The sequence below is a fragment of the Dinoponera quadriceps genome, unplaced genomic scaffold (assembly GCF_001313825.1).
Source record: "Dinoponera quadriceps isolate SergipeBrazil2010 unplaced genomic scaffold, ASM131382v1 scaffold1308, whole genome shotgun sequence".
NCBI classification, from domain to species: Eukaryota; Metazoa; Arthropoda; class Insecta; order Hymenoptera; family Formicidae; genus Dinoponera; species Dinoponera quadriceps.
Window position 1 is genome coordinate 500,999 of NW_014555613.1, and position 25,060 is coordinate 526,058.

The window sequence follows — 25,060 nt, forward strand, 5'->3', positions numbered from 1 at the left end:
TCATATTTCATATTGCTGCATTTTGCAGAATGATGTAAAAGCAGAATTTGAAATTCGCGTCTTAAATAAATCAAATGGCATTTCTCTGCAAAACACAAAAGCTGCTAGAATCTATAGAAATTGATTAATCTATTATTATATATAATTGTATAAATAAGTCAGGATATATAGTATGTAGAGCTACTCACGGTGGTCACTGAAGTCATCCACTAGAATAATTTCCTTGATGAGATGTTCGGGACTTCTATTCAGCACGCTAAAGGGACAAAAATATTAAAAATTTTATTTCAGAAAGCTAAGTTAAATTTAATAACATATACCCCGAGATGGTAATAAGCAATATAATAATATGTAATATTATTAATACATATGCGATAAATAATAAAATAAATATCATGTATAAAAGTAATATTTCATCCACATATTTTATTCCGTGCATATCCGACTATGTCGCCATTGCGCGATAAGACTTTAAATTTTAACATTGAGGTAAGATCGTTTATCAATATAATAAGCTGCCCTTTTTAAATTAACTCTCGACTTAAAACTCGACACGCGATTTCTTTTTTAATCATACTGTGTGTATTACTTCTATATATTATTTCTATATATAAATTTTTCCAGTCGATTAACGTCAAGTAAGCGGAGAAGCCTTCGGATTAAAGGGAGAAGAGAAGCTTCGGATTGTCCTATTGAATCTTTTATCAAAGTTTCAAGAACTTCGCTCCTTGTTTGAACGTTCTCGTGTCTCGACCCGTTCTGCTTGCGAGTTCGGTATAAGAGGATTGTTGCAAATAATTAGGGTTCTTCTTTTCACTAATTAAAACTCCATTCTAAGTCAATAAGGAAAGTTCAATATTTCGTGGTCATTTTTTTTTTATTAATCTCTCACGTCAACACACACTTTATTAATCATCTTAACTGGATAGTACAAAATAATTTCTCTTCAGCCTCTTCGTCTATCGCTGAAAATCTGTACCGGCATCTTAACTTTTACGGAAAACTTTGACAAGGCGTGAAATTGATCGCAGAAAATTTCGCGGCGCGTCTAAGTAATGGCGAGGTGCGGTCTCGTCGCGGTAATTAAGACTTCCTTTTAATTTCATCGACCGACGCGATAGGGCCGATATATTTCCCTGACGCTGCCATGTTACGGTCTTAAATAAATTTTCCGACTCTCGCCTGCTTCCTTCTTCCGGTTCGACGAGAACTTCGAGCAACTTTTGCGGAGGCTACCTCCGGCGAGTAATGCAGCTCATACCTCTCTTCGCCCCGCGGGGCGTCCTTCAGCGAAAAAATGTTTTAATTAATACGAAGACGCTTATGAGAAAAAAAACTAGTGATTTACGTCGTCGCGTCGTCTGGAGTGAAACGACACCGGGAAAAAAGACGGAGCCAGTTACGCGAGAAGTACGGAGTGAGAGATTTGAATCGCCGCCGATAAAATCGAAGCAGGAATATTGAATTGCTCAATTGCCGCAGCAATCGAACCTTTTTTTCGCTACTTTTTTGTTCTTTATTATTATTTGTGAAGTGAAGAAATCCAAGATATTTTAATGACAAAAATGAAGTAGGGGAACTTGAAGACGAAACCACGAGGCATAACGGAATATGTCGATAACTTTTTTATAGATATCTCGAGTTGACTTAAGTCCTCCATTAAATCTACTTAGCTATACATTAAGTTTTGAAGTGGAGAAAATGGAAATAATTTCCCATTTGTAGCATCAAAGTATAATAGAAGATCTTTGAAGACTTCATGTAAAATTGAAATTTCGATTCGTGATGCTGCGATATAATTAAATGTTTTATAATAATTACTGTTAGATGTTTCTTATGACGTGCTGTTATCATATTATTTTTAGCTGAAAATTGCTACAAATTGTTTAATACGTTCGCTGTACTCTCCGCGACTGAGTTGCAGTTTCTTTGATAATATTTGCTTAAGGTAAGCAATGATAAAATTCAGTTTTTTATTACCGTGAGTACATTTACGTTATTAAACGATCTTTTCTTATAAAGTCTTCGCGATCTTCACTTTAGTAAAGTATCTGTGCAAATATTGATTATCTGTGATGTTTTATATTACCTAAAGTAAACTTATACATTCTGAGGCATAACAGGGAACAGTCAACGAGACATAATGGTATAATGGATGCGCCGCGATATTAGATTAGTTCTACATTAATCGCCTTATCGCAAAGTTGCAAGAAACTGACTAATTATAGTCAATTATTTTGGATCGTAAAGAAAATAATTAACTGTGATTAGTCAATTTCTTGCGACCTTGCGGTTGTGCGATTAATGTAAAACCGGCCTTGATATCCGCCCTCGAATGTCTTTCGAAGATCTCTCGAATTCTTCGGTTCGTTTCGCACGCGTGTGTGTGTATACGAGCGCATATAATAAGTGCGAGGGATGGAAAACGATGGAACGACGATTAGAAAATTCCATCGCACGTCGTCGCCCATTGCTGGCTCACATTGAGGATCTTCCCGCGTTTTCCGCATCTCGCTGATGCGTCGAGAATGGAAGAACGTCGCGTCCATGATCGCGTGAGAATTTACCGATTGCCAATTACTTGATGTTTAGAAACTCGATCGTAATGACATGTTAAATATTGATGTTTCAATATTCTTTATTTTTATTCTTCATAGTATGTATTTATAATAAGAAAGAGAGGTAGAAGAAATGCATACCTAAAACTCTATTCGTTTGCATGCGTAATGTGATTGCGACACACAAATTATCAAGAGAGGACCAGGACAAGACTTGTCAGTTTAAATTGAAAGTATAACTGCCTTGCATTTTATGCATTGTTTCAAACTTACCTGACGACGGTTCTGAGTAGCGTAGACCGAGCCTCATTGTGGAAAGTAATTATAACGGAAGTCGGTGGAAGATCTCGTCTCCATTGTTTCATTCTACACCTGTAACGAGAAAATAGCGTAATTATGATGGATGCTCGGATGTGTAAAACAGATTAATGCTTCAAATAGAAACGAAAAAATTACTGTGCAAATAGAAAATATTCTGGTTCCGCCATACTGCGTATCGTATTTTGTCTGTACAGCGTGGATGCGATTTTCTAATATTCGATTGCTGAATGAAAATCGCCTGCGAACGAGAAACAGAAATGTAAAAAAACGAAAAATAGTACCTCTACATAAAATCTGGAAGCCTACAACTATCGTAAGATTGACAATATGTTCTCCGATATCTCGTACTTTATACAAACTAAAAGAATAGCCAAATCAATATCTCGATATCGCAGTGCGTAATAAGTTCCTTTTTCAACGAGATATTGGACCCTATAAATTATTGTTCAAATTGTTTTAGTATTTCGTCTTAGTTCCTTCTTAATATTGTTCACTAATGTGCCTATCAATTTATTCAATGAACTCGTCATTCGATTCCATGCTTGGTGGCGGATAACACATTGCATTGGAATGCTTCAATATTGGCTATTCGATCGATGCGGCATCGAATTATTGGTAAATATTGATTGGTTATCGCGGTCCACACACGGTTTCACTTCTATGTGTCCTAGATTAGCCAAATGTCCAGCTGGAGGAACATACGTCAGTCATATTTGCTTGTAATCTTATTGAGAAGGACGCTATTTAGACGCACAGAGTAGAACAAAATATGCACAAAATATTTCAGGAATAATATATATTTCCGCAATGTCCGCAACGTTATTGTCTTTCTATATAATTCTCTGTGAAATAAGTTAACGTTTAAAATTTGATAACAAATTAATTCGTAGATATATTCTCATCATTATTATTTCCTTTTCCTTTAAATTCTATTTTATATCTGTTAAAAACATAAAACTGACGTTTCGCATTGCAAATTCAAACCAAAGATTTCCATTGGTTTTTAATATAGATTAATTATCATTTTAACGTAAACATGAAAATCAATGTCTTTCGCACTTAAGTGATTGTGCCAATTAATTCTTACTTCACAGAAGAACAACTTCACTTTTCCAACGGTTTTTATTTCAAGTCACTAGGCCGTCTAGAAGTGAAGATATTGACGTTTGCATCGATCTGCGCTCTCGATCGGTCCAACATTATGGGATAAGTGAGGTAGGTCATGTACGGTACGCACATGAATGGAGAACAATAGCTGTATTCCGCAAACGCATTTCCAGGAAGCTATACTCGCGCCATACGCAACTGCACGCGGCAACGGCCTTGCTCCCACTTCGCGGCCCGGACAAGGATAGTCGTTTTGACCTCGCGGTCGCGCTACAGTGCCGGCCGTCCATCTCATAATCAGACGAAGACAGCATGTAAACAAACATACTGCGCTGGCGCGACAGCAAGTCATACCGGTGCTAATCAAGTCGAAACCTAACCTAATACCGCGATATTAATCGGCTATAACTTGCTAACGAGTCGACATAGCAACATGAAACAAAAAGCAATTTTTTCGGCACGCTCCTCCGCACATGTCTGAACTGAAAAAGACAGAATCGACAAATTTTGCTTAAACGAACAAAGTTTTTTTTAGACAACGTCAGTCTATTAACTGAATTATTGTCTTAATTTTTCATTGTTTTTAAGTCCAATTATCATAAATATTTATAATATAAGTTTCTACTTCTCAAAAATAATATTTTTCTAAAATATGTATTTTTTCAGTCGTGATTTTTACGAATGATTAATAATAATGCAAGTCACAGGATAGTTCAATAACCTCGAGTTAAACGAAGGCAATCGCCGATTTTGTCGATCCAACCGCTTTTTTTTATCGGTATATAGTGCTCTTTTATCGCCGACTTGGAAGAGTCGAGCGTCACGATCAATAAAAGCACAGCAAACACGCTTATGTGAACAACACGCAGCCTCTCTCTTTCATTCTCGTTAGAATTATTTACTTCAGTATGTCATTGCAATTTTGCAAGGTAGAGACGCAAGTCGTTCGAGGCACGCATTACGCGATCGATAAATAATGTGAGAATACTTCCCATAATTCCAGCCAGGATTTACTACGGATTTCACTTTTTCATCGTAATCTAGAGAGTTTTATGCGCTTGTCGCGAGATATATGCTGAGAACTTAATACCTGACCGTTCTTGACTCTCCTGACTCGCGTATCGCGTTATAAATTAGAAACGAAACGTATCGAAACTGTGGCATAAATTAGAACAGATTCGAACATTCGCAACAGTCTCAAATTACGTTAAATTCGTTGCACCGCTTCTGTAAAGATATTTTGCGCGAAATTCGTATCGTTTTCTTCTCACAGATGGTCACAAAAATCTAGTAGTCAAGGACATCAATATAAATTAAAATTCCCTCGTGTTTCGCAATTCACTTTTTTCTAGAGTGCATTTGCAAATTTACTCTTTAAAATGCATATTATTTTGAGCAGCTCAAAAGTTTGATAAGAAAAGAATAAAGAAAGTTGAGTTTGGGAGTTGGCGATGCTCTTTAATTTATATAAAGCAATGAGTGAGTCAGCAAAATAGATTTTTAATGCTATTTTAATTTCAGTTTAATTATTGTGAAGCTTTAAGTTTTCAGTTCGGTGTTCTAATAACGCATGTACCATATAACATATGTCTTTTATTATGATATCGAATTTTACCTGACGGTTCAAGTCGTCGGCTAATTTATTATTAATGACGCACGACATCACAAAGAATGAGCTAGACGATTTCATTTAATCGTAATTGCGCATTCGCTTCGAATCCACGCGGGACCTCTTCTCCCGTATTTATCGTCGGAAGATGAAAATAGAAAAGGATCGTAAAAGCCACAATCGTGATACCGTGGCTGTAATGTATCGCATTCCGAGCTTGCAACAAGACGCGAGGAGGATGACGGGAGCAGCCTAAGCGCCAGAAACGGCGCTTAAGCAGAGGAAATAAGAAGGCAGAGAGAGAGAGAGAGAGAAAGAGAAGAAAATAAGAGGACAATCACTTGGGGCACCGAGCCGGTGTAGAGGGTACATAAATGCGGTGCGCCCGACGACCAGAACGATCCCAATATGTCAGCCCCTCTTTTCCGAGATAAACTCGTGAGACGTGCGGCGAATGCAGTTACTTCGGCGCATAGGTGCGCGAATGCACTTTTTCGCGCCGTCGCGCGTCAAACGAGATCGCGAGAAAGTTCTGCACTGTCGCCGGAAGCTATCGCCTTGCGCGCGAATCATCGTCGGCCAGGAAGATGATCGGTAAACGCGTGACTGTGATTTATTCGTTCGAGGCCGGATTTGCGTCTTTCGAAATCAGATGTCCACGCTGATAGTCTGTGTACTTTATATGCGATCTTTACTTATTTCTCACATACATGGTCTGCACGTAACGTTTGAGAGAACTTTCACAGCTTATCTTCTATAACCGTGAGTTTCTTGTCAATTCCGTTCATCGTCAACCCCGCATTAATCATCTTCTGTGCAAACCAATCGATCGAATTCTCTAAGCTAATTAGTAACCGATGTCAACATATGTTTGTAGTGTGTTCTCGTCGAGAGTGCTGTGAAGGCTTATATACAATGAAGGTGATAATCAACGAGGAATTAAATAGGGAATTAGGAGTAAGATATTAGAAATAAAGTATAGTTTAAAACATGATAAAAGGATCAGATAATAAGATATAAGAATGTTATCGATTCGAAATTTTAGTCTTACATTAAGTCTAGATTAGTTCTAAATTAAATCTTCAAAGGTCTTCCATTGTGCTCCTTTGATATTATAAATGGGAGTACATTTCCACCTTCACCGTTTGAAGATTTAATGGAGAATTTAAAATTCCGACTCGGGTTTTAAAACGAGATCACCACTTTTACCACGCATTTTCTAATGAATCTCTAATGTTATGATTAATACTTTTATCATTTTCTCGATAATTATCGATTAATTCGAACTGTCTTTCATTTGTACATTGATGATCATTAGACATTTGGAAAGTTAACTATCAGTCAACTACTAAGCCCTATAAGTGCACAAGTTATAATGAATAGAACGTGTCGACAGTGTTCCTAATTGTGAATGCCATTTTTCTTTTATACTTTTAGAGTATATAATAACTCGATAAAATCCTTTTTCGATATGTCGGATTATAACGAGTAATTATAAATTTTGGAGAGCACATTCTTACATAAACCCATTATTAAAGTAAATTTCTTGCAACCATTGTTCCCATTTCATTTTTCTTCTTTCATTTTTTTACTCGCTTGTTCCAAGTGTCACCGTGCAAAGAAAATGGCAGACTTTCGATGTATCGAATTTCATTGGGCTTTTCTATTTATATATAGGATTCTACTACGTGTGTAGTAGTGGCATCCCGCATCAGTGGTTGGGGCTCCCGCATCCCACGCTCAGTGAGCCCTTAGATCTGATCGGTATTTATTTTTGGATCTAAAGGTACAAACAAATCTTTGTTGAAAAGAAATGAATGAACAAGCACCAGAGTGAACATCCGAACATTCGCCTTCGACATTGGTTCGCTGTTCGTTCGTTATTCGTTCGCTAATTATAGCTAAGCGGTCGAAAAGGATACTTTTTTGGGTGAGTTTTTGAACGCAATCTGTGTCCAACAAGAGAATTTGTTTCTTAGTGATTCTCAGGAAAAACATTTTTCTACTGGATACGTTGCGAAACTCATCGAAAAAAATGTTGCAACTTTTTTGTGATTGACCATATATACACACATTAGCAGCATTCAAATTCGATTTATCGTTCCGGTCTTATTTCTGGCGCAATCGAGTGCCTCGTGGTGGTTAGCAAGCATGGTAATGAGTAATTTACACACTCATCACCGTGCTTCGGTGTGCCTTCGCTCGAGCGCGTCGCCGCCGGAGAGACGATGTGGGAATCGACAAATTAATTCGGGGGACCATAATTCCGCATTAAACCGGGCTAGTCTCTGCGGCGACATGTTTGTCGACAACGAAATTGCACGCGAGCCTTAAAGCGAGCCTTAAAGCGAGTCCGGCAGATGAGACGGATCATCCGGCCGGTTTAATTCGAAACTTCAATTTAGGATCCGCTCCTATCGCGCGCTATCCGCTAAAGTGGATAACGCGGCCGGCCCGCGCGACCCCATTGGATGCTCAATCGCATATACGATGTTTCACAAGCACACATGTACGTATATGCTCACACGGATTGACGGAGAATGCGTCCTACGATAGAGAGAAAGAGAAGAGAGCGAAGCGCAGCTGCGAAAGCAGTACAAGCCGATGCAATTAAAACAAACTAATGCCATCATTGTTCCCGTCCAAAATGTTCCTCCGTCTAAAATGACCTAAATCGTGGCCTAAGTTGACATTATATCGTCGAATTCGAATAACGAATACAAAATACTCCGTCATTTCGCCAATCCTTGACGGTACTTTGAGATCGATTTACAATTAATAACTTGGGACGTAGTCTGGATTATTAATAACAGATTCTGCAAATAATTATACGCGCTCGCTCTTATTGGCCTTCTTTATTGTTTACCGAAGAAGATTATAAAGATGGAATGATTACGTTTTCGAATAGAGAGCTCTCTGTTGCAGGCGATGTTAATGGCATGGCAATCGCATGCGCGCAAAGAAATCGATATCAATAGTACCTCTCGTACATTTAGCAACATCAGCGACCAGTGGTGTAACTTTGCACTAACATCTCTGTGTCGTCTGGTAATGCCAGATTTCCGAAGCACATGTTGTGTAAACGCAGTTCGGGGCTGTTGTCCGGCGCGACTCGCCTCTATAACGGGGGATCCATTAGAGCGCTCATACGAACGCTCGCGTTGTCGAAATAGTGGCGATCGTGAGCGCGCGGAACAGCCCGAGGACGGAAAAAGGGCACGAAACGGTATTAGGACATGGCACGTTCAGCGGCTCGCGGAAATATAACTTTTTCCCTGGGAAACTCCCGCGCGTCGCTCGAGGGACGAACTCGCGAAACAGGATATTAAATTTTTAATCCATCACCGGGCGCACGGTGAAGTCGAGCGGGCGTTCCGGAACAAGAAAATCGCCGTCATCTGCGAAGGGGGGGGGGNGGAAACGCCATAAATTGTTGTTGCCACTGATCGAATTGGGTTTTCGATCTCTCGATCCGAGATCAGCGCGATTATTTGGGATATAAGCCATTTCCGGCGGCGTATCAATTTCTAAGCGAGCCGGGTTGCGTCGGGAGGGAAGCGACGTGAGATGCCATTTAAGTCTGTCAATAAATTACAGCGTTCTGCGCCGATACGTTGCCCCGGACAACAAAATGTTGCGCCGGACGCAATGTTGTCGGGCGCAAAAATTTCCGCAGATCGGCGAAACGAGCACGGCGACGCGACGCGAATAATCTCCCGCCCGGTGACGATGTTGAATTTCCAGGTCGCGACACGTCCACTGCATAATTCATAATTTAATTTCATGTCGCCCGTCTGGTATAAACACTATCGAATTGAGTATCATCGACGTTTATTATTACGACGGTAAATCATACGAAGCGAAGTGTAAAATGACAACAATGACGGGCGGCGAGCGGTAATCGATGCAAATGCGCGCTTCGTTCTAGGCACTCGAAAAAATCGCGATCATGGAGTTGTGAATTAACGCGCGACGAGTAATCGTTCGTGGTCGACGTTTGTACGACCATCGGCTCTTCGGGAATGTTTACACACGAATCCCTCATATTAACCTTCTCTCTCTCTTGAGGCACGAGATGAGCACCTTCACTTTTTAAATTAGGATTTCACTCTGATCCTGCGGCCTCGCATCTGCGCTCATGGGTTATTTGGCGTTTTTATAAGCTGACGCGACGGAGAAATTTTACCAGCGGCATTGCTTTGACTTGAAAATCTGTAAGAAACACCTACTCTGACTAGATTTACTTGACAACATTTTTCGTCAGTCTATGTTATTAACGACATTATTGTACAAAATATAAATGGAGGGCTATAATATCACCCCCCTCCTCTAATAATAACTAAAACACCATATACTTAAGAGCGACATGTATAATTACGTTGAACGTTCTCGACCATTGTATACCTGAAGGGATTCTTAACCATAGAGTTAAATATACCATCTACTTAGCTATCTATCCACCTATCTTTCACTCCCCCGCCCCCCCGAGCGCATTATCGTATTTTCCTTGACCATTATCCCCGAGTTAAACACCGTTAAATTCCCGTTCGTTACGTCGTAAATCCCGAGAGCGTTGCGTTCGCAGAGATTTTTTACACGCGGATATGCGCCATATAAAACGAGCGTCGCGTTGATCGCGCGTGATCTCGCGCCACGCTGCAAAACGCATCGCCGCCGTCTGGCGAACGCGCAAATCACGCTAGCGCCAAAAATCATGTTACTCCTGGACATCGCGCACTCCCCGGATCGTGTTTTGTCCGAGCGTTAATTTCGGAAAATGCAAAAAGCATTTCCGTGCTCGCGGCGAAAACCGTGCGCACACGGCCGGTATATCGCGCGTTCTATGAAATCAGAGTGCATCGCGCCCTGGTTTACAGAGTTGTTTGGTGTCGCGAAAAACGGACGGTCGCGCAAAGTTTCAGACGATACATTGTCGCCGTTGTTGTAGTTTTTAACCCCTCCTTCCCCACGCTCGCTAATGGATTACATATGTCTTACGGGCGGGTATAAAATGGCAAACATTTTATAAAGCTCTCGCGGGCAAGAACACACTTCGCCCCCCGGTACTCTCGGACTGCCGGGATTGCGGCGAGTAATCGGTTCTCAAGAGCCACGAGAAGCCGAAATTAATAGTGCGTACGAGCGGGATACTTCTCCCCCTTCGATGAGGCGTATCGGGCGCCTTCATTAGCGCCGATGGACTCGATACAATGCACGCGACAGTGGTTGCTAAAAACGAGGGGGGTCGAATAGACGTTCTCCATTTCTCACGAGCGTGTGGCTCTCCCTTGACATATTGAAGACACCGCTGATTGCTTCTCCATTTGCGGGTGACGGCCTCGAAACGCGGCGCAACTCCCGCGGGTGCGAGAAACGCCCGTAGCTAACGAGCTGTTCGCCGTCGTTCACTGTCACGGGAGACCTCTCCCTGCACATTGTACGACACGCTCGAACGGATTGCGCCGGTACGCAAATATTATTTTAACGAAGTTACGGGGCTATCGAACACATTGGCGTACCGGTCACGTGAGTGTGTTGCTATCGATTTTCTTTTTCGTCCGTATGAATATCGGTAGGGTAACGGCGGCGGTCGCGCGCTTCCGCTTTTAAAGCGGGCGCACTTACGAGAAAATATTCGTAATTGTCCGATTGAATCGTGTTGCGGTGACGTTCGTTTGTGTATGTTTTATTGAAGCCCCGTTGATTGCAAAAAGCCCTCAAAATCAATTCGACACGTATGAGAAAAATATGTGACGTGCGCAAAAAAAATATACGCTCCACGAATAAAAATTTCATATACATTTTTCGAAAGTGTCGAGACATTCTCTCTCTCTCTCTCTCTCGCTTTTTTATCGAGGAAAACTCGCGCCGTGAAGCTCGCGTTAGAAATAATTTTTTCGCGCTTCAGTTCGCGTGTGTGCAGACATTAAAATGCACGAGCTCGGAAAATATAACGGCCAAAATGCGCTAAATCTCTAGGCTTGAATAATCAACGGCATGAATTTACAATTTATCGAGTTTGTCCTTCGCTGAATTATACGATACTACAGTTTTACGAAACGCGTCGAGGAAGAAGGGGAGCCGACGATATATAAACATAAATCGAGGATACAAAATAAAACGATAATATCGAGTTTGGCACATAATCAGGATTTCGACGGGCATATATCATTTAATTGAGCGTGATAACGTCGATACGTGTCAATTCGCAGCAGTGTCGCTAACCCGATCGGAATAATACGAGCGGAAAGGATTAATTTGCAGCATCCGACCAGTCGTTTAAATTCATGTATCAGATTACGAGTCTCTCCGAGACTTCGAATTGCAGGCGCGTGCAGGGCGAAACCTGTATAAGCGTAATCATCGTGTTGGTAATTGAACGTTTAATCGCATCGGGTAAATGTGTGTGTACGGCCCCGCCGCTCGGTCGTAGCTCCCACAATAACCGATTTCGCCGGTAATTACGAAACATTGGGCTTACACCTGATAAAACAAACGGCGATGCAATTTAAAAAGCAGCTTTAGGGCTGTAAGAATGTAAAACGCCGCTGCCAATTAGCCTTGCAAACGCCGCACGGGCGAATCGTGATTACGTGGTAGGCGCATAATAGCGTTATATACTTCGGCTTTATATATCCATTGTGTTAACCACGCGTCCGACCGATTTACGTTCGAACAACGAATCACGCTCGCAACGTACGACAGTAATCGTATTTAGCAGCTGACTGTAATTGTAATGGCTTTTTAAATAATCAAGTTTCCCGCGGCTGCTTTTCAATTTTTGTATTGCGTGTTAATGCGTCGAAAGCAAGGAAAAGAATGGACTTTTCAAAAGCCTTTTAATGCAGAGTGCGCGTCGTTACCGTTACCGTCGAAATCACGTTGACTCGCATTGGCCGCGTGTAACGTTCTCGCATAATCTCCCGAGATTTTCGCATTTTTCTCCTGTTATTTGTTATTCGAATATTTCAAGACGGCGCGCGCCGAGAATTCGTCTCTTTCAAGATTACGCGCGATCGTTACTTACGGTTCCCACCTTGCGAAAAGTTTATACCCTCATTCTTCTTGTATGCGTAGTCACTCTAATGCAGGATTAGAGCGCGCACTTTAGTGCTCGTGGGGGGGTTATAAATTTCACCGATTTTATCGGGGAAAATTTAGAGACACTATAAAGCCTCGTCTAACGCAGACATATGCATATATTCGGATGTATCGTCAAGGTAGGTTTAGTAGCACATTAATCTGTCCGCAGTGTTCGAGACACTTAAATACCACGGTCTCGGAGTTTTAGAGGTGGAATTATATAGCGAATAAAATCGCTCGATCGGTTAAATGTGATCATTCGATAATACGCCCACGAGTTTTTAAAATATATTATTATTTGATGCGATATATGATTATATATGATTATAATATGCGATTATAACAAGTGATTATCATTGTGAGAACAATTAACGTGCTATTATTATCGCTTTTTACGTTTTCATAAAAATTTAATTTAATTTAATGATGATAATTTATTGAATTTATAATAGCTATGCATTACACATTACTGTGAATAATAGCAATTTAACGATTTAAAAAAAAGAGCTCTTTTTCTCCGTTCAATTGTGTACCGGATGGAATTTTTTCAGACAATACAGGCGAATGCAATAATAGGATTAATCGATACAGCATGATGGTTGTCGTAAAGCTACGGAATGAGGTAAAAGCTGTTATGTTTCGAATTGTACTTTAAACGAATTAAAGGCCAGAAACGCCCGCGTAAAATTTACCATGCGACATTTGAATACTCCGGACCTAGGCTTTTAATTAGTAACCATTTGATCAGGTTAAACTGTAATCTCATTTGTCCAGTAATTACCAGCATGTGCGATTTACGATCTCTCGTAATTCCTCGCTATCCCGACTGCGGTAGCATGATCGTAAAAACCCAATCCACTCAGTTTCCATCAAGAATTCATCGGGACATCGGTCATTCTCACAGCTCCGCGGCTGATGTAGACGAATCGAAGGTCGTAAACGCTACTGGGATTCTTATCGCACACTATATCAATCTACATTGTTTAATCAACATTCCTTTTACGCGCGCGCGCGCACACACACACACACACACACACACACACATATATATAAAGAAAAAATATATATGGGGTTATTCAATAATTATGTTATACCACGAGGAGGGAGGTCAATTAGCTTTCGTGCTGGTTGTGATGGCAGGGGATGGAGGACGCCAAGTATCACTCATGATAGATGTTCCAACTATTTTCCGGAGAAAATATGTGTGTGTGCGTGTGTGTGTTATTATTATAAAATTTAGTAGCACAAAATAACATTGTCAATAAAATAATTCTTTTGCATAAGACAATGCAGCCATTTATCTTCCGTGCAAACAGACTTGATTGATAAAATTGCGAATTCGAAGTAAAAGCTATTCTTTCGTGAAAGAGTCGATTGTATTATCAAATTGGGTTAGCTGCTCGCGCTAGCGTCGCGATCTAAAATAATTAACGATGGAATTGGAACAAGACAGATCCGAGGAATCGGTTTAATGAAGCCGGAGGAGGAACTATCGCGGTGCTTTCGACTCGCCGAATTGGCTGCTAAAGCGATACGAGCCGTCCCTAAATCTGTCCATTCAGACGCTCCGGTATCATTATTCAAGTCCTCTCCAGTTCTCGGAGAAGATTCCGTGAGAAGAAGAGGAAGCTGCGGGTCGATCTGGCGGGCGTGAGACGCGACGAGAACCGGAGTCACTACTTCTTCGGACCGGTTACTACGCGGTTTCAGGAACAAACGCGAAACTTCTCTCGTTTTGGTCGTCGTGGAACTACCTACTTAAGGTAACGGGAGCTCGGGCGGGCGATCCTCGAAGGATCAACATGATCCAACTTTCCGACCGGCAGAATGTACTGCACGTTATACGGGCCGACGAGAGTGGGCGACGTGTTTTACGAGTGATCGCGCGTTTTTTGGTGTTCTAGCTCGTTGAGCTCCGAATTATGCTCAGCTCCGGCGAAGAAGCTTTCGAGTGAGACGCTCGTCTTAACTGGGAATTACACGGACGAGAACCGCTGGTGTTTGATCAGACAGTTCGACGCTCCCTTGTAAAGAAGAACGTCAAATATGTTAGCACATAAGTGTAAAATTGTGTGCGCTAAAGAGAGATCATATTATTCTTTTAAAGATAATAACGAATGAATTATAAGATCACGAAGAGAAATGATTAGCGCTATACATTAGATGTCTGAGTTTCCATCGCTAGAGAAGTATCAATTCATCTTCAAATAAATCACAATGAAGGTCCAGCTGGAACGCGATGATGATAGATGCTGTTTCTATTTCAGGATCTTTCGGGTCTTCTCCTCCAGCCTTGAGAGAATAATTCATCTCGTGAAAACAAGAACTCTTCGCGTGCGGGTTTGATAAGGAAAAAAGCAGGAGAAAAGAGAAAGAAACCGTTCTGACGTAATCGCGTTTGGGAAAAATTCACCTCGGCTACTGCGGCGATCGAGTGATAGAATTATTAAGGATATACCTGCGATAAATTATGGAATTGGAACGACCGTTAAACCTTTTTATTTGCGCTCCTTCGCCCCCGGCTAAGCTCGAGTATCGACATTCGCCCCGCGGGCGAAAAGAACGCGAAGTTCCCCCGTCAAACCGGTCCGAAAAGAACGAACGAGGAGATCCGTTAACGAGAATCACAATTGAAGCGCGTCGCGAAGCTACAACCAGAGCGTCCGGAGCGTCGATCAGTGACACGCAAATGTTCCCTGTCCCGGGAAGCGAATTCTTTCCCTCGCGAATCAGAGGAAATTGACGTCGCATTTTCCCCTTCGGGACCGAGAGGAGAGCGGGGTGAAAGCTGCGACATTAGCGAGCGGACAAATCGATGGATTAAGGTCGGTCCCCAGGCGGTGATCGGTGCATTAGAAACCTTAGAGTCCCGTGCTATCTATCTCCACCGTCCCTCTCTCACTGTCTCTCGCTGTCCTTATTCCTTTCTAATTACAACGTATGCTATCTTCCGACGTTGGCCTATTACCAGATCGCAAGTCGGATTATTGATAACCCATCGATATGATGTGCCTTCAATTAGCATAGTTGTTATCAGACTTTTTCCATTCACGATACAATATTCCCCGACGTATAGAATCGCGATATATTTCTCGCGAAGTACGAAGAATTATTATTTCGCTCACACAATAATTTCTTACGCTACGTACTGAGAGAAAATGGATATTTGTATTAAATATAATACTTTTTTTTTATGTGTATGTCCAAGCAGCATAAAAAGTCATGATGCCATTAAAATGACGTCATAAAGTAATTACTTGTAGAAAATCAAAATTATGTCATTTAACAGAATGATATAATTCGATTTTTTGTGAATTCGCAAGTTTCCATTGTTAAATGGACGAAAGGAAGAAACGCGACATATCTCATCTGAAGAGCCAGACGGACGATATCGGGACGCAAAACGACTCGTCCATTAGCGAGAAGGAGTTAACGAACGAGGACTCGGGAAAAGTGCTAAAAGGATTAACATCGCTCCGTGCTGTTGAGTGTCAGACCATGCAACGGGGCAACGTCTCGGGATCGGAAAACGCGGCTTTCCATCATTCACCCGTCCAACCAGCCGCGACACGAGAGCGAATGCGTTCGCGCCCTCGCGCCCAACACACATTTATCTCCGCGCTTGCTGTTGTAAAGTGTCCTCGCGAGTAGCAAAATAACCGGCCGGGGTCGAAGGAGTGTGCTCGCGGTCCATTGTTATTCACGGATATCCGCGGCAGATAAAAGAAGAGCGGAAACTGCGGCGGTGTCGCGACGCCCGGCTTCGCTCCATATTCCACCGTATAGACGCGATGGCTCTCGATGGATTATAAATTGTCGGTCGTGCGGGAATTATGGCCAGTCCGAGAGCGCGGCCGTCGACTTCTCGTGGCTGCGCGATTTACGGCGCCATTCTCGCGGTAACGTTTTCGGTGCTCTCTCCTGCGTGCGGATGAAGAGTGTGCGCACACCTCTGAATCCGCAGTGGAGGAGAAAGAGGCATTGTTCAACTGCAAAATGTCGTTTTATTAATCTTTAAAAAGTGAATAGGTCGTTGTTAGAAGGTGAAAAGTTCACGCGTCATCGTGGCGTCAGCGCGTCAGACGGAGCTTGATTTATTTCTGCGAAACGAATATGAATTTTCGTCCGTATGCAGGAGAAAAGCAGATACGAAAACCGACACACCATTTTGCTTTGTTCTCTGTTGAAAATGTGAAATTAAAATTTATGTACACTCATGAATGCAAACTATCAACATTCCCGTAACAAAATATATGATAATCTTATAAAAATTATTACATATTTCCTCACAAGTAGCTAATTTTTAATATTTTTCACGTAGGATCAACGCGGGGATAAGGTTATTATTATTGTTGACGTTATAGTAAAACTTACTAGAAAAATAGTTCTCCCGACTATAATTTTGTCACTTGTACGATTCTGATAAGAAATATCAAAACTTTCCTTCTCAGCACGTTCGCATAAGTTATTCTCGTGATTTTCGGCGCCGATCGTATCCGAGCTAAATCACCCTTGTGACGTCGGAGCCCTCGACGGCGAACATGCGATTACAATTTCGCGGCTTCCTGCAGTCCATTGCACGAGCGAAACTTGCCTCTCGCTAGCGACTGCACGAGTACCGGGCGAACTTTTCTCTTAGTCACGGACGACCATGCACACCGCGACACGTGTGAGACGTGCTTGTATGGAGGACCTTGTCCACGCGGATACACATGTGTATATCAATTTTCACGGGCTTCCGTAAATGCTCTGTGAGAGCCGGGAGTTTCCGTCGGCGTCCACAAACTTGCACGGTCGGTAAGTGCTCCACGCGACAGGCTACTAAATCGAATAACGGATTCGCTTGTTCGCGCCGGGAAGCACATGTCCGAGTAAGTTTGACGGGATTACGTAATCGCTTCCATTCTTATTTTTTATTCTGAAAAAGGTATCCGGGGAAGAAAAAAAGGTCGGGGATGTGCAAACAATCTTAGCCATCTCCGTGACTATCCATTTTTCGGGATCCTCCTTTTTGCCGAGCTCTGTTCCCTCTCCTTCGTCTTGCAGAAGACGAATAGTCACCATTCGGACGAGAAATTGTTTCCTCATCGACACTTATACAGCAAAGCACGTAACCGTTTTATCGTGTTATTACTTAGCGATAAGCAGTACCTTTCGCGGAAGGAGTTATCACAGATTATCCTTCATATACTCTCCATGTTATGCAAATTACCAAACCCTCTCGGCAAACTCCCGGGCACTGAGTTAGAGGCTTCCGTCTTCCGTTCGCGAGTGTACTCTCAGAGTGTGTTCACATACGTCTCCGTATATCTATACACATACGCACACGCACACAACCAGCACGCCGAACTCCTTTATTTCGTGTAACTTTCGCGTTCTTGTTCGCAAGTCAAGGAACCTCCTCTCCGAGAGGTAACCGCGGAATATAGTACGGCGCCATTGTTTATTAATTACCGCAAGGATACGTGCACGATGGCGCCCGTTAATGGATACCGTTCCTCGTCTACGCTCGATATACGATGCACGATTTGACTAATGAGCGGCGATGTACGAACATACGCACAATGGATTATGTATGTATGTATATATATGATAACGTAATCTCCCGTAGTCGATATAATAACGGTGTGCATTAATGCTGCGGGTTGTAATTTTCCAGGATCCGACTCCGAAGTATCTGCATATGCGATTTCCAGCCAGCGTCAAAATTCCGCGGGAGAAGCGCCCTCGCGCGACAGTCTGAGATCACCGCGCGGAGAATATCCGGCTTTGCTTTATTATTCTTTATCCCAGACAGAAAATATCCGGCTCTTCTATTTTCGTGCGGTGGTAACGTAGCAGTCTCGTGGCTCGAAAATGCTGCCGGGAGAAACGGCAAGCTGAAATTACCCCATTAACATTTTTCTGCTAACACTGCTGGAATAATCAGGAGAGCTTTTGCGAGCTTTGAATTTGTGAGATGGCACAGCAGAGAAAGAAGAAAGATCAAGATTTGAGATGATATCTTCTTCGTCCACCCAGTCGCTGATTACATGTCGACGTGAAACGTTAATTGTCCTTATTTCAAACCATTGAAACAGTCTTTTTGATATTTACCAAATCAACACAGACACGTGCTACACAATAAGACATTTTGTGTTAAATTTAACATTTCACATGTCCTAAACGGTTCAAATAAATTTTTGTGTTAAACACAAGGTGATATATGAAAATGTCGAAAAGTAATGCAAATATTACGTCAAAAATCCACACAAAATTAATATATTAGTCGACACCGAAGTATAAAATGCTAGTTATTTTAAGACTCTTGGTTGCAACTATCTGCTCTCTATTACCTCTGTCTGTTTTCGTTATCCTCTCTCTCTCTTATTCCGTTTCCTCCACATCCTTCCTCGTTTTCGATTCTCTCCCTCAATTATCACAATGGCTGCGATTTAGGCGTTTATGCGCTGTAAACGTCATTCTATTTCCCTTTAGCACATAATGGACTTTTAAGTTAGAATAACGCTTATAGCATGTAAACGCTCAAATCGAACGCAACTAACACACTTACATTAGCCTGATCAAACTATCATTAGACTTCAGCCATGACGCTGTTCGCTCGTTCTGTCGTTCGCGTCTGTCGTATGATGGTCAATACAGGCTCGAAGAAAGTGAAACAATGAGGCTTGAAATTTCGATAGCAAATGCGTTCCACGCATATTTCATCACGTTTTTATTTATCGTTGATCTATCATATGTTGATCTATCATATCTATCATATGTTTTTATCCGTTTCTTTTTTTTCGCAGCTTCACCGTCTATGGTAGCGCACGTTCAATGATGTTGCTTTTCATAAATGGATCTTTACGACGGTTAATGCTACGTGTTTGTCTATTTTTCAATTTTCTCGGCGCCATTCGCGAAAAGATCCCTGGCCTTTCGTTACGGCACTATATGCGAAGCTATGGAAATACGGGGATTGGTCGAAAGCCGCTCCTGTGTCGTTGCACAGCGCGATAAACAAAAGAATAGTGCACGACGTCGGCGTCCCGGAAATATATGCTTAAAGGAGGAGAGCTAGAGCGCGTCGGTGAACGAGGAGGAAGAAGATAAAAAGGGAAGGAAAGAGAAAAACGAAAGAGAGAGAAAGAGAGAGAGAGAGAGAGAGAAGCGTTTCTCTTTCTATGGGGCTCTAGCGTGGTGAAAATAATGCGGCAATAACTTACACGTCCTCCCCTAGGTTTTCGCATTCATGACGTGGCCTTGGATACGGGCGAAATAGGCTTCTTCTCGCTCTCCCCCGCTGTCACTCTACGTTTCCGTGTATTTGTTTGCCCCGATTTGCTGCCGATGTGACGCAATTTCTTCGTCTCGCCTGAGCTTCGCGATAAGATTTATTAAAATAATACCTTCTCTTCTTTTTCTCGCGCATTTAAGCAATCGGCTTGCGAATACTTCAAACTTTCCAGCGGTGATTTCAACGACGCAACTCCGCTAATCCGCTGCTCAGCTAGATCCTTTTAATCTTCTGGTAATTTATCGGGTATTACGAGGATAACAATATACACAACATACGTATGAATAAATCTCAGAGATAAACACACGTCTCCCCGGTTACAGAAACGTTAGAATGTTTCAGATGTATATTTACCGCTCTATTCCGAACATTATCTCGGTAGTCCGTTTATGGTATTGGCAAAGAAGGAGGCGGGTTAGAAATGCAAAGCAGCTGGGGTGGAAAAGGTCGAGCTATCGAGCACGCGCTCGGTATCGAATTTTCGAAGTGCGAGACTTTAATTTAAGCGTCAGGAACGCATAATTTATCGCGCCTTCGATAAACGGCCTTGTCGGGAATGCCGCGGGACCACTTTGTCAAAGCCAATATGACGTCGAGGACAGTCAACTGACCCGCGCAATTCGACAGATTCTCGCTCAAAGTCGTGTAAATTGCTTGATTTAACGCCACTTTGTCAGACCGTTGGAAGATGGTAATTTAAATCTGATTTGCAAATGCTCGCGAAATCATGATTACGAAATGACAAATCGAATTCTGAACGCACAGCGTCGGCCACATTGATCGGTAAAAAATAAACATCTTTCTTCATACCGATATAATATATCGCAATACATTGAAAAAAGGATTTGGTAATAAGTACTAAAATTTGGTGAATATTTGCCGACCAAATATTTAATTACCGCAATTAAATAATTTAGTTCCGTATATTGTATATATAGTACTGTAATTTCATATATAGTATTAGTATATTGTATATTTAGTAAGCAGAATTAAATTATTTAGACGTAGTAATCAAATATTTGCTCGGCGAATATTCAAGAAATTTTAATACTTATTGCCAAATCTTTTTCTCAGTGTAAACTTGTGCGCGCACGCGCGAATAATTATTACAAATAGCTCGAGACATCTTAGATAGGCTGTCTTTTGTCCATTTTCGCTATATCTCAGACGATATCACGCGTACATCGTAACACGTGACTTATATTGCCATTTGCATCGCTGGAAGGGGCAATAAAAGTGCCGACTGCAGTCGGCATAAATTTGCCCAAGTTCAGCTATGCATCGAAGTGGGTATATTAATACAGCGAATAATCTCGGTCGTCTGTTATAACGCCTAGATTTTGCAATTACCAGATTATTCCACAAATAACCCGTTCAGATTTCGCGTGCCACTTGCGACATTCCGCATTTTGCGAATCACTCGGAAATTTATCGGGGACTTATATTAATAGCTGCATTTAATCCGACTTATACTTATGACTATTTTACACACGATAGCTTCGCACAAGGTTTGACCTCTTTGTCAAGTCGAATTCAATTAAATGCAAGATATCCTGAAATTGGACCGACAAACTTTGGGTGATGGTAAAAAACGACAAAATAATAAGTAATTTTTGTTGAGGAAGTTGTAAAGCGAAACAAACTTGATACGAATTCAATAAAATTTGCACTAGGTATACACTGAAATATGATCTAATTGATTGCGCAATTAGAAAAATATTGATCATTCGGAAGCTAAGATATTCACAACTAAAAGTTGACCATTATTAGTATTTTTAAACTAAAAAGTACTATGATATTAAAGACTAATAATATGCAGATATCACGTAAAAATGTCAGAATTATTGATTATTTTGTTTCATAATTTGTGTTCATAATTTATGGTAATACTCGAAATACATATACATATATATATATTTAAACATTAATATATCTCTTTCCATTATCTATGTATTTCTATTAGATCAACTAATGTATAAATATAGCATCAATAAAAAAAATAAAAAATAATATTTTCGTATTTGTAATATTATATAAACTGATATTATTATTTATATAAGTTAATATTATTTTAATTATCGATATTACATGTCAAGGCCTCATCAAGGCTTGAACTAAAAAGTTACCACATAATTCTACATATTTGCCTAACCGGAATGATTATATTCGTAGATTAATTAGGAAGTGAATACACAACTTTCTCAGCAGTTAGTTCGATTGTTAATTCGCGACGTGATCGAAAGCGACGTATCTAGTTGAGATCGAGAGCGACCGCCGGCTATGACTATATCGGAGCAGGTCAACATTTGACTTGGCCGAGTTGAACTGTTGATACTGCAGCGGGTCGTAGACTTTTGTTTAACGGCTGTAAGATATTTTGATTGTTTCTCCGACGGAGTTATTAACGAACATTTTTGTGTGTGTAAACGTCGAACATTATACATTATTTATTATCGTTTCGCGAGTGTTTCGGCGTGATCGTGAAATAATGAAGCACAGTAAGTTTCTGTATTGACGCAAGTTAAATTTATAGATCAAACTTACGCGAAATAACGGTAATCAACTAAACAATGCAATAAACAACAATAGTCAACGACTGACGAAACAAAAGCGATTCGTCTAGTTCATTAATTAGATATATCATTAAAAGCTACAATTACTATGCCCAATAATTGCTGTGTGTAAAGTAATTATTCACTCGGCAAAAGGAGTAGAGATATTCCATATACCGCTCATTTATTTCTACGCACATCGTTAGACAGATTCATATGTGCACTCGTGCGAATGCATTGTTACAATGAACAATATTTGTTTTGAATTAGCGGTTATATTTATAATCGGTTAATTGGTTTATTATTATATGTCTGTGCGTAAAGCACAGGCATATATGTGTTTCACATATGTTGAAAGAGAAAGTTCGGCGTATCGATGCATAATAAGTGTACTTTTTCGATCGTAATCAAGGTACTGCCAATGATATCGTATAGACACTGTTTCTGCCTACAATTTTTCTCTCGATTGAGAATTCCTTCTCGTCTTTCTTCATGAATAATTACGTTTTCACGAGTGAATATGTATTCAATCGCAATACACTTCCAGAAGGGTCAAAGGACAATAGTTACGTAACGATTTTATTTTTAAGCGATTTATGTACTTTGCACTTTCGGTATTATATGATTCGGGAATTTCGCCATTCGGCGAGCACAGTCGATGCGGTCTCGGTGATATTGCAAAATGCAGGCAATTTGAAGTATGTTGGAAAATTGCATCACACGCTCGTGACAATGCGATAGGGATAATTTCACGTCAATGTGGATTGTTCGGATTTCTCCCAGCGGAAATTTCGCATTGCGGCGCGAGAGATGATTCAGGCTCTCGCTGCGTTTCTGCGAATTGAGGACAACAATTATTTTCCGATAAAAATACACTCGCACGCTACCGAATTTCGAATTTGTGCTAGAAACGACGCTCGAAATGCGTTTCAATTAATTAGAATATTCGGTTTTATAATTGAGATTTATGTTTCTTCTATATTGGAGGAAGTGCGAGTAACGGAACACCACGATTTCTGCCTGTTAAGTATCGCAATTTAGCAAATTTACTTAACAGTGGAATTATCAGCTACTGGACCCTTAATTCTGGCCTATAAAGCGGCAGCCTATGAGATCGTGTACAATGTGATACGTCCAATTTTAAATTTTCTTTATGTCGCTATTTTTCTCAGGTAAGCTTTTTAACTTTATTTATCTGTTTCACAGATTATCTATTTCACAGATTATTAGTCACCTTTCCTTACATGTAAAATTAAAATATATCTTTAATGTATTCAAGTGTCACATGGTGTATGTTTTCATTGTGCATGATAAAAAAGTAAAAATGGCGATATCGGGTATTACGGAATAATACATATTACTTGCCACTTTTTATAAGTATTGCATATTGCACTCTATTCATTCAACATTATAACTCTATAAAAACTAATTTCAGTTGTATTTCATAGTTTTCGGTAGTTTTATTAAAAAAAAAAAAAAAAACCTTAGAGTATTTCATAATACTCGCATCTCTGTTTCTTTTGCATACAAATACGCAAAAACACGAAAAAAATGGTCGATGGGGTTATCATGCATGTGAATTGTATACAAGTTCCCCCGAACGAAATGGCGTTTTCTGTCGCGACATGGTAAATTATGCAAATCTGAAACAAACGATTTTTCGCGCGGATTCGAAGGTCCGCGCGTTGCGTCGCGTTGTCTGTTCGTCATCGACTGTGACAGCGTGTCCACACGTCAACGAAGCCGTCCGCGCACCTGTCCAAAACTCGAAAACTTCATTTTTGCCCGATCCGCGTTTTATGTCGCAGGCGTTATCGAATCGTCCGTTCTTTAATCTCGTTGAAGCGGATTCACCGATCGGCATCGAAACGCGGCACAATCGCGAAACCCTGTCGCATGCAAATTACTCTTTCCCCCCCGCTCTTTTACCTTCTCTCTCCCTCTCTCCCTCGCGCGCGAGCGCGCATTTTCAATGCCTCGTAACGTTCTCCTCGTCGTTACACTCACGGTATTTTCGGTTTCCGTTTTCTCAAGTATATACACGAGTCCGCGAACTTCACGAGCTCTCTGAAAGCTTCAGCGCGGTGTATTTTGACGACGCGAAACAAGAACTGCACACATCGTACCTTCGCGAATTACAAGATAATGGGCTTCCAGCAGGGCTGTCACACAATCTGGTATTTATCTTTCATAACTCGGCTCCGCGCAAAGATCCGCGAGACCGCAGAGGAATATCCGTGCGAGCGGTTATTTTTCCGCGACTTAGTTCCGCGATTTCAATTCGCGCGCGGCGCCGAGATAGCGCGGCCCGACCCGTAAAAGAATGTAAATAAAGCCGAGTGGTCGCGGATGCAGCGACTTTTTTCTTCTCCTCTCGTCCCGCTCTCTCCACCCCCCTTTGCCGCTTGCAATCCTGCCCGCGAAAGGATTGCATCCGCTTAAGGCTCGTCGCGGCGGCGTTTCTATTTTCACCCGCAATTTAGGACGAGATAAAAAGAGAGAGAGAGAGAGAGAGAGAGAAAGAGAGAGAGAAAGAGCAACGAGCGGTCGC

General features: G+C 41.2%; 1 protein-coding gene across 2 annotated transcripts in view; it reads right to left on the reverse strand.

The window, feature by feature from the left end:
• LOC106744888 (polypeptide N-acetylgalactosaminyltransferase 2) overlaps nt 1-25,060 on the reverse strand; it is a 216,316-nt gene that overhangs the window by 6,079 nt on the left and 185,177 nt on the right. For both annotated transcript variants that reach the window (XM_014620015.1, XM_014620014.1), the window contains exons 4-5: nt 2,832-2,930; nt 189-256 (exon numbers count right to left, since the gene is read on the reverse strand). In XM_014620015.1, coding sequence (XP_014475501.1) covers nt 189-256; nt 2,832-2,930 — 167 coding nt within the window. The remainder of the gene's footprint in view (nt 1-188; nt 257-2,831; nt 2,931-25,060) is intronic.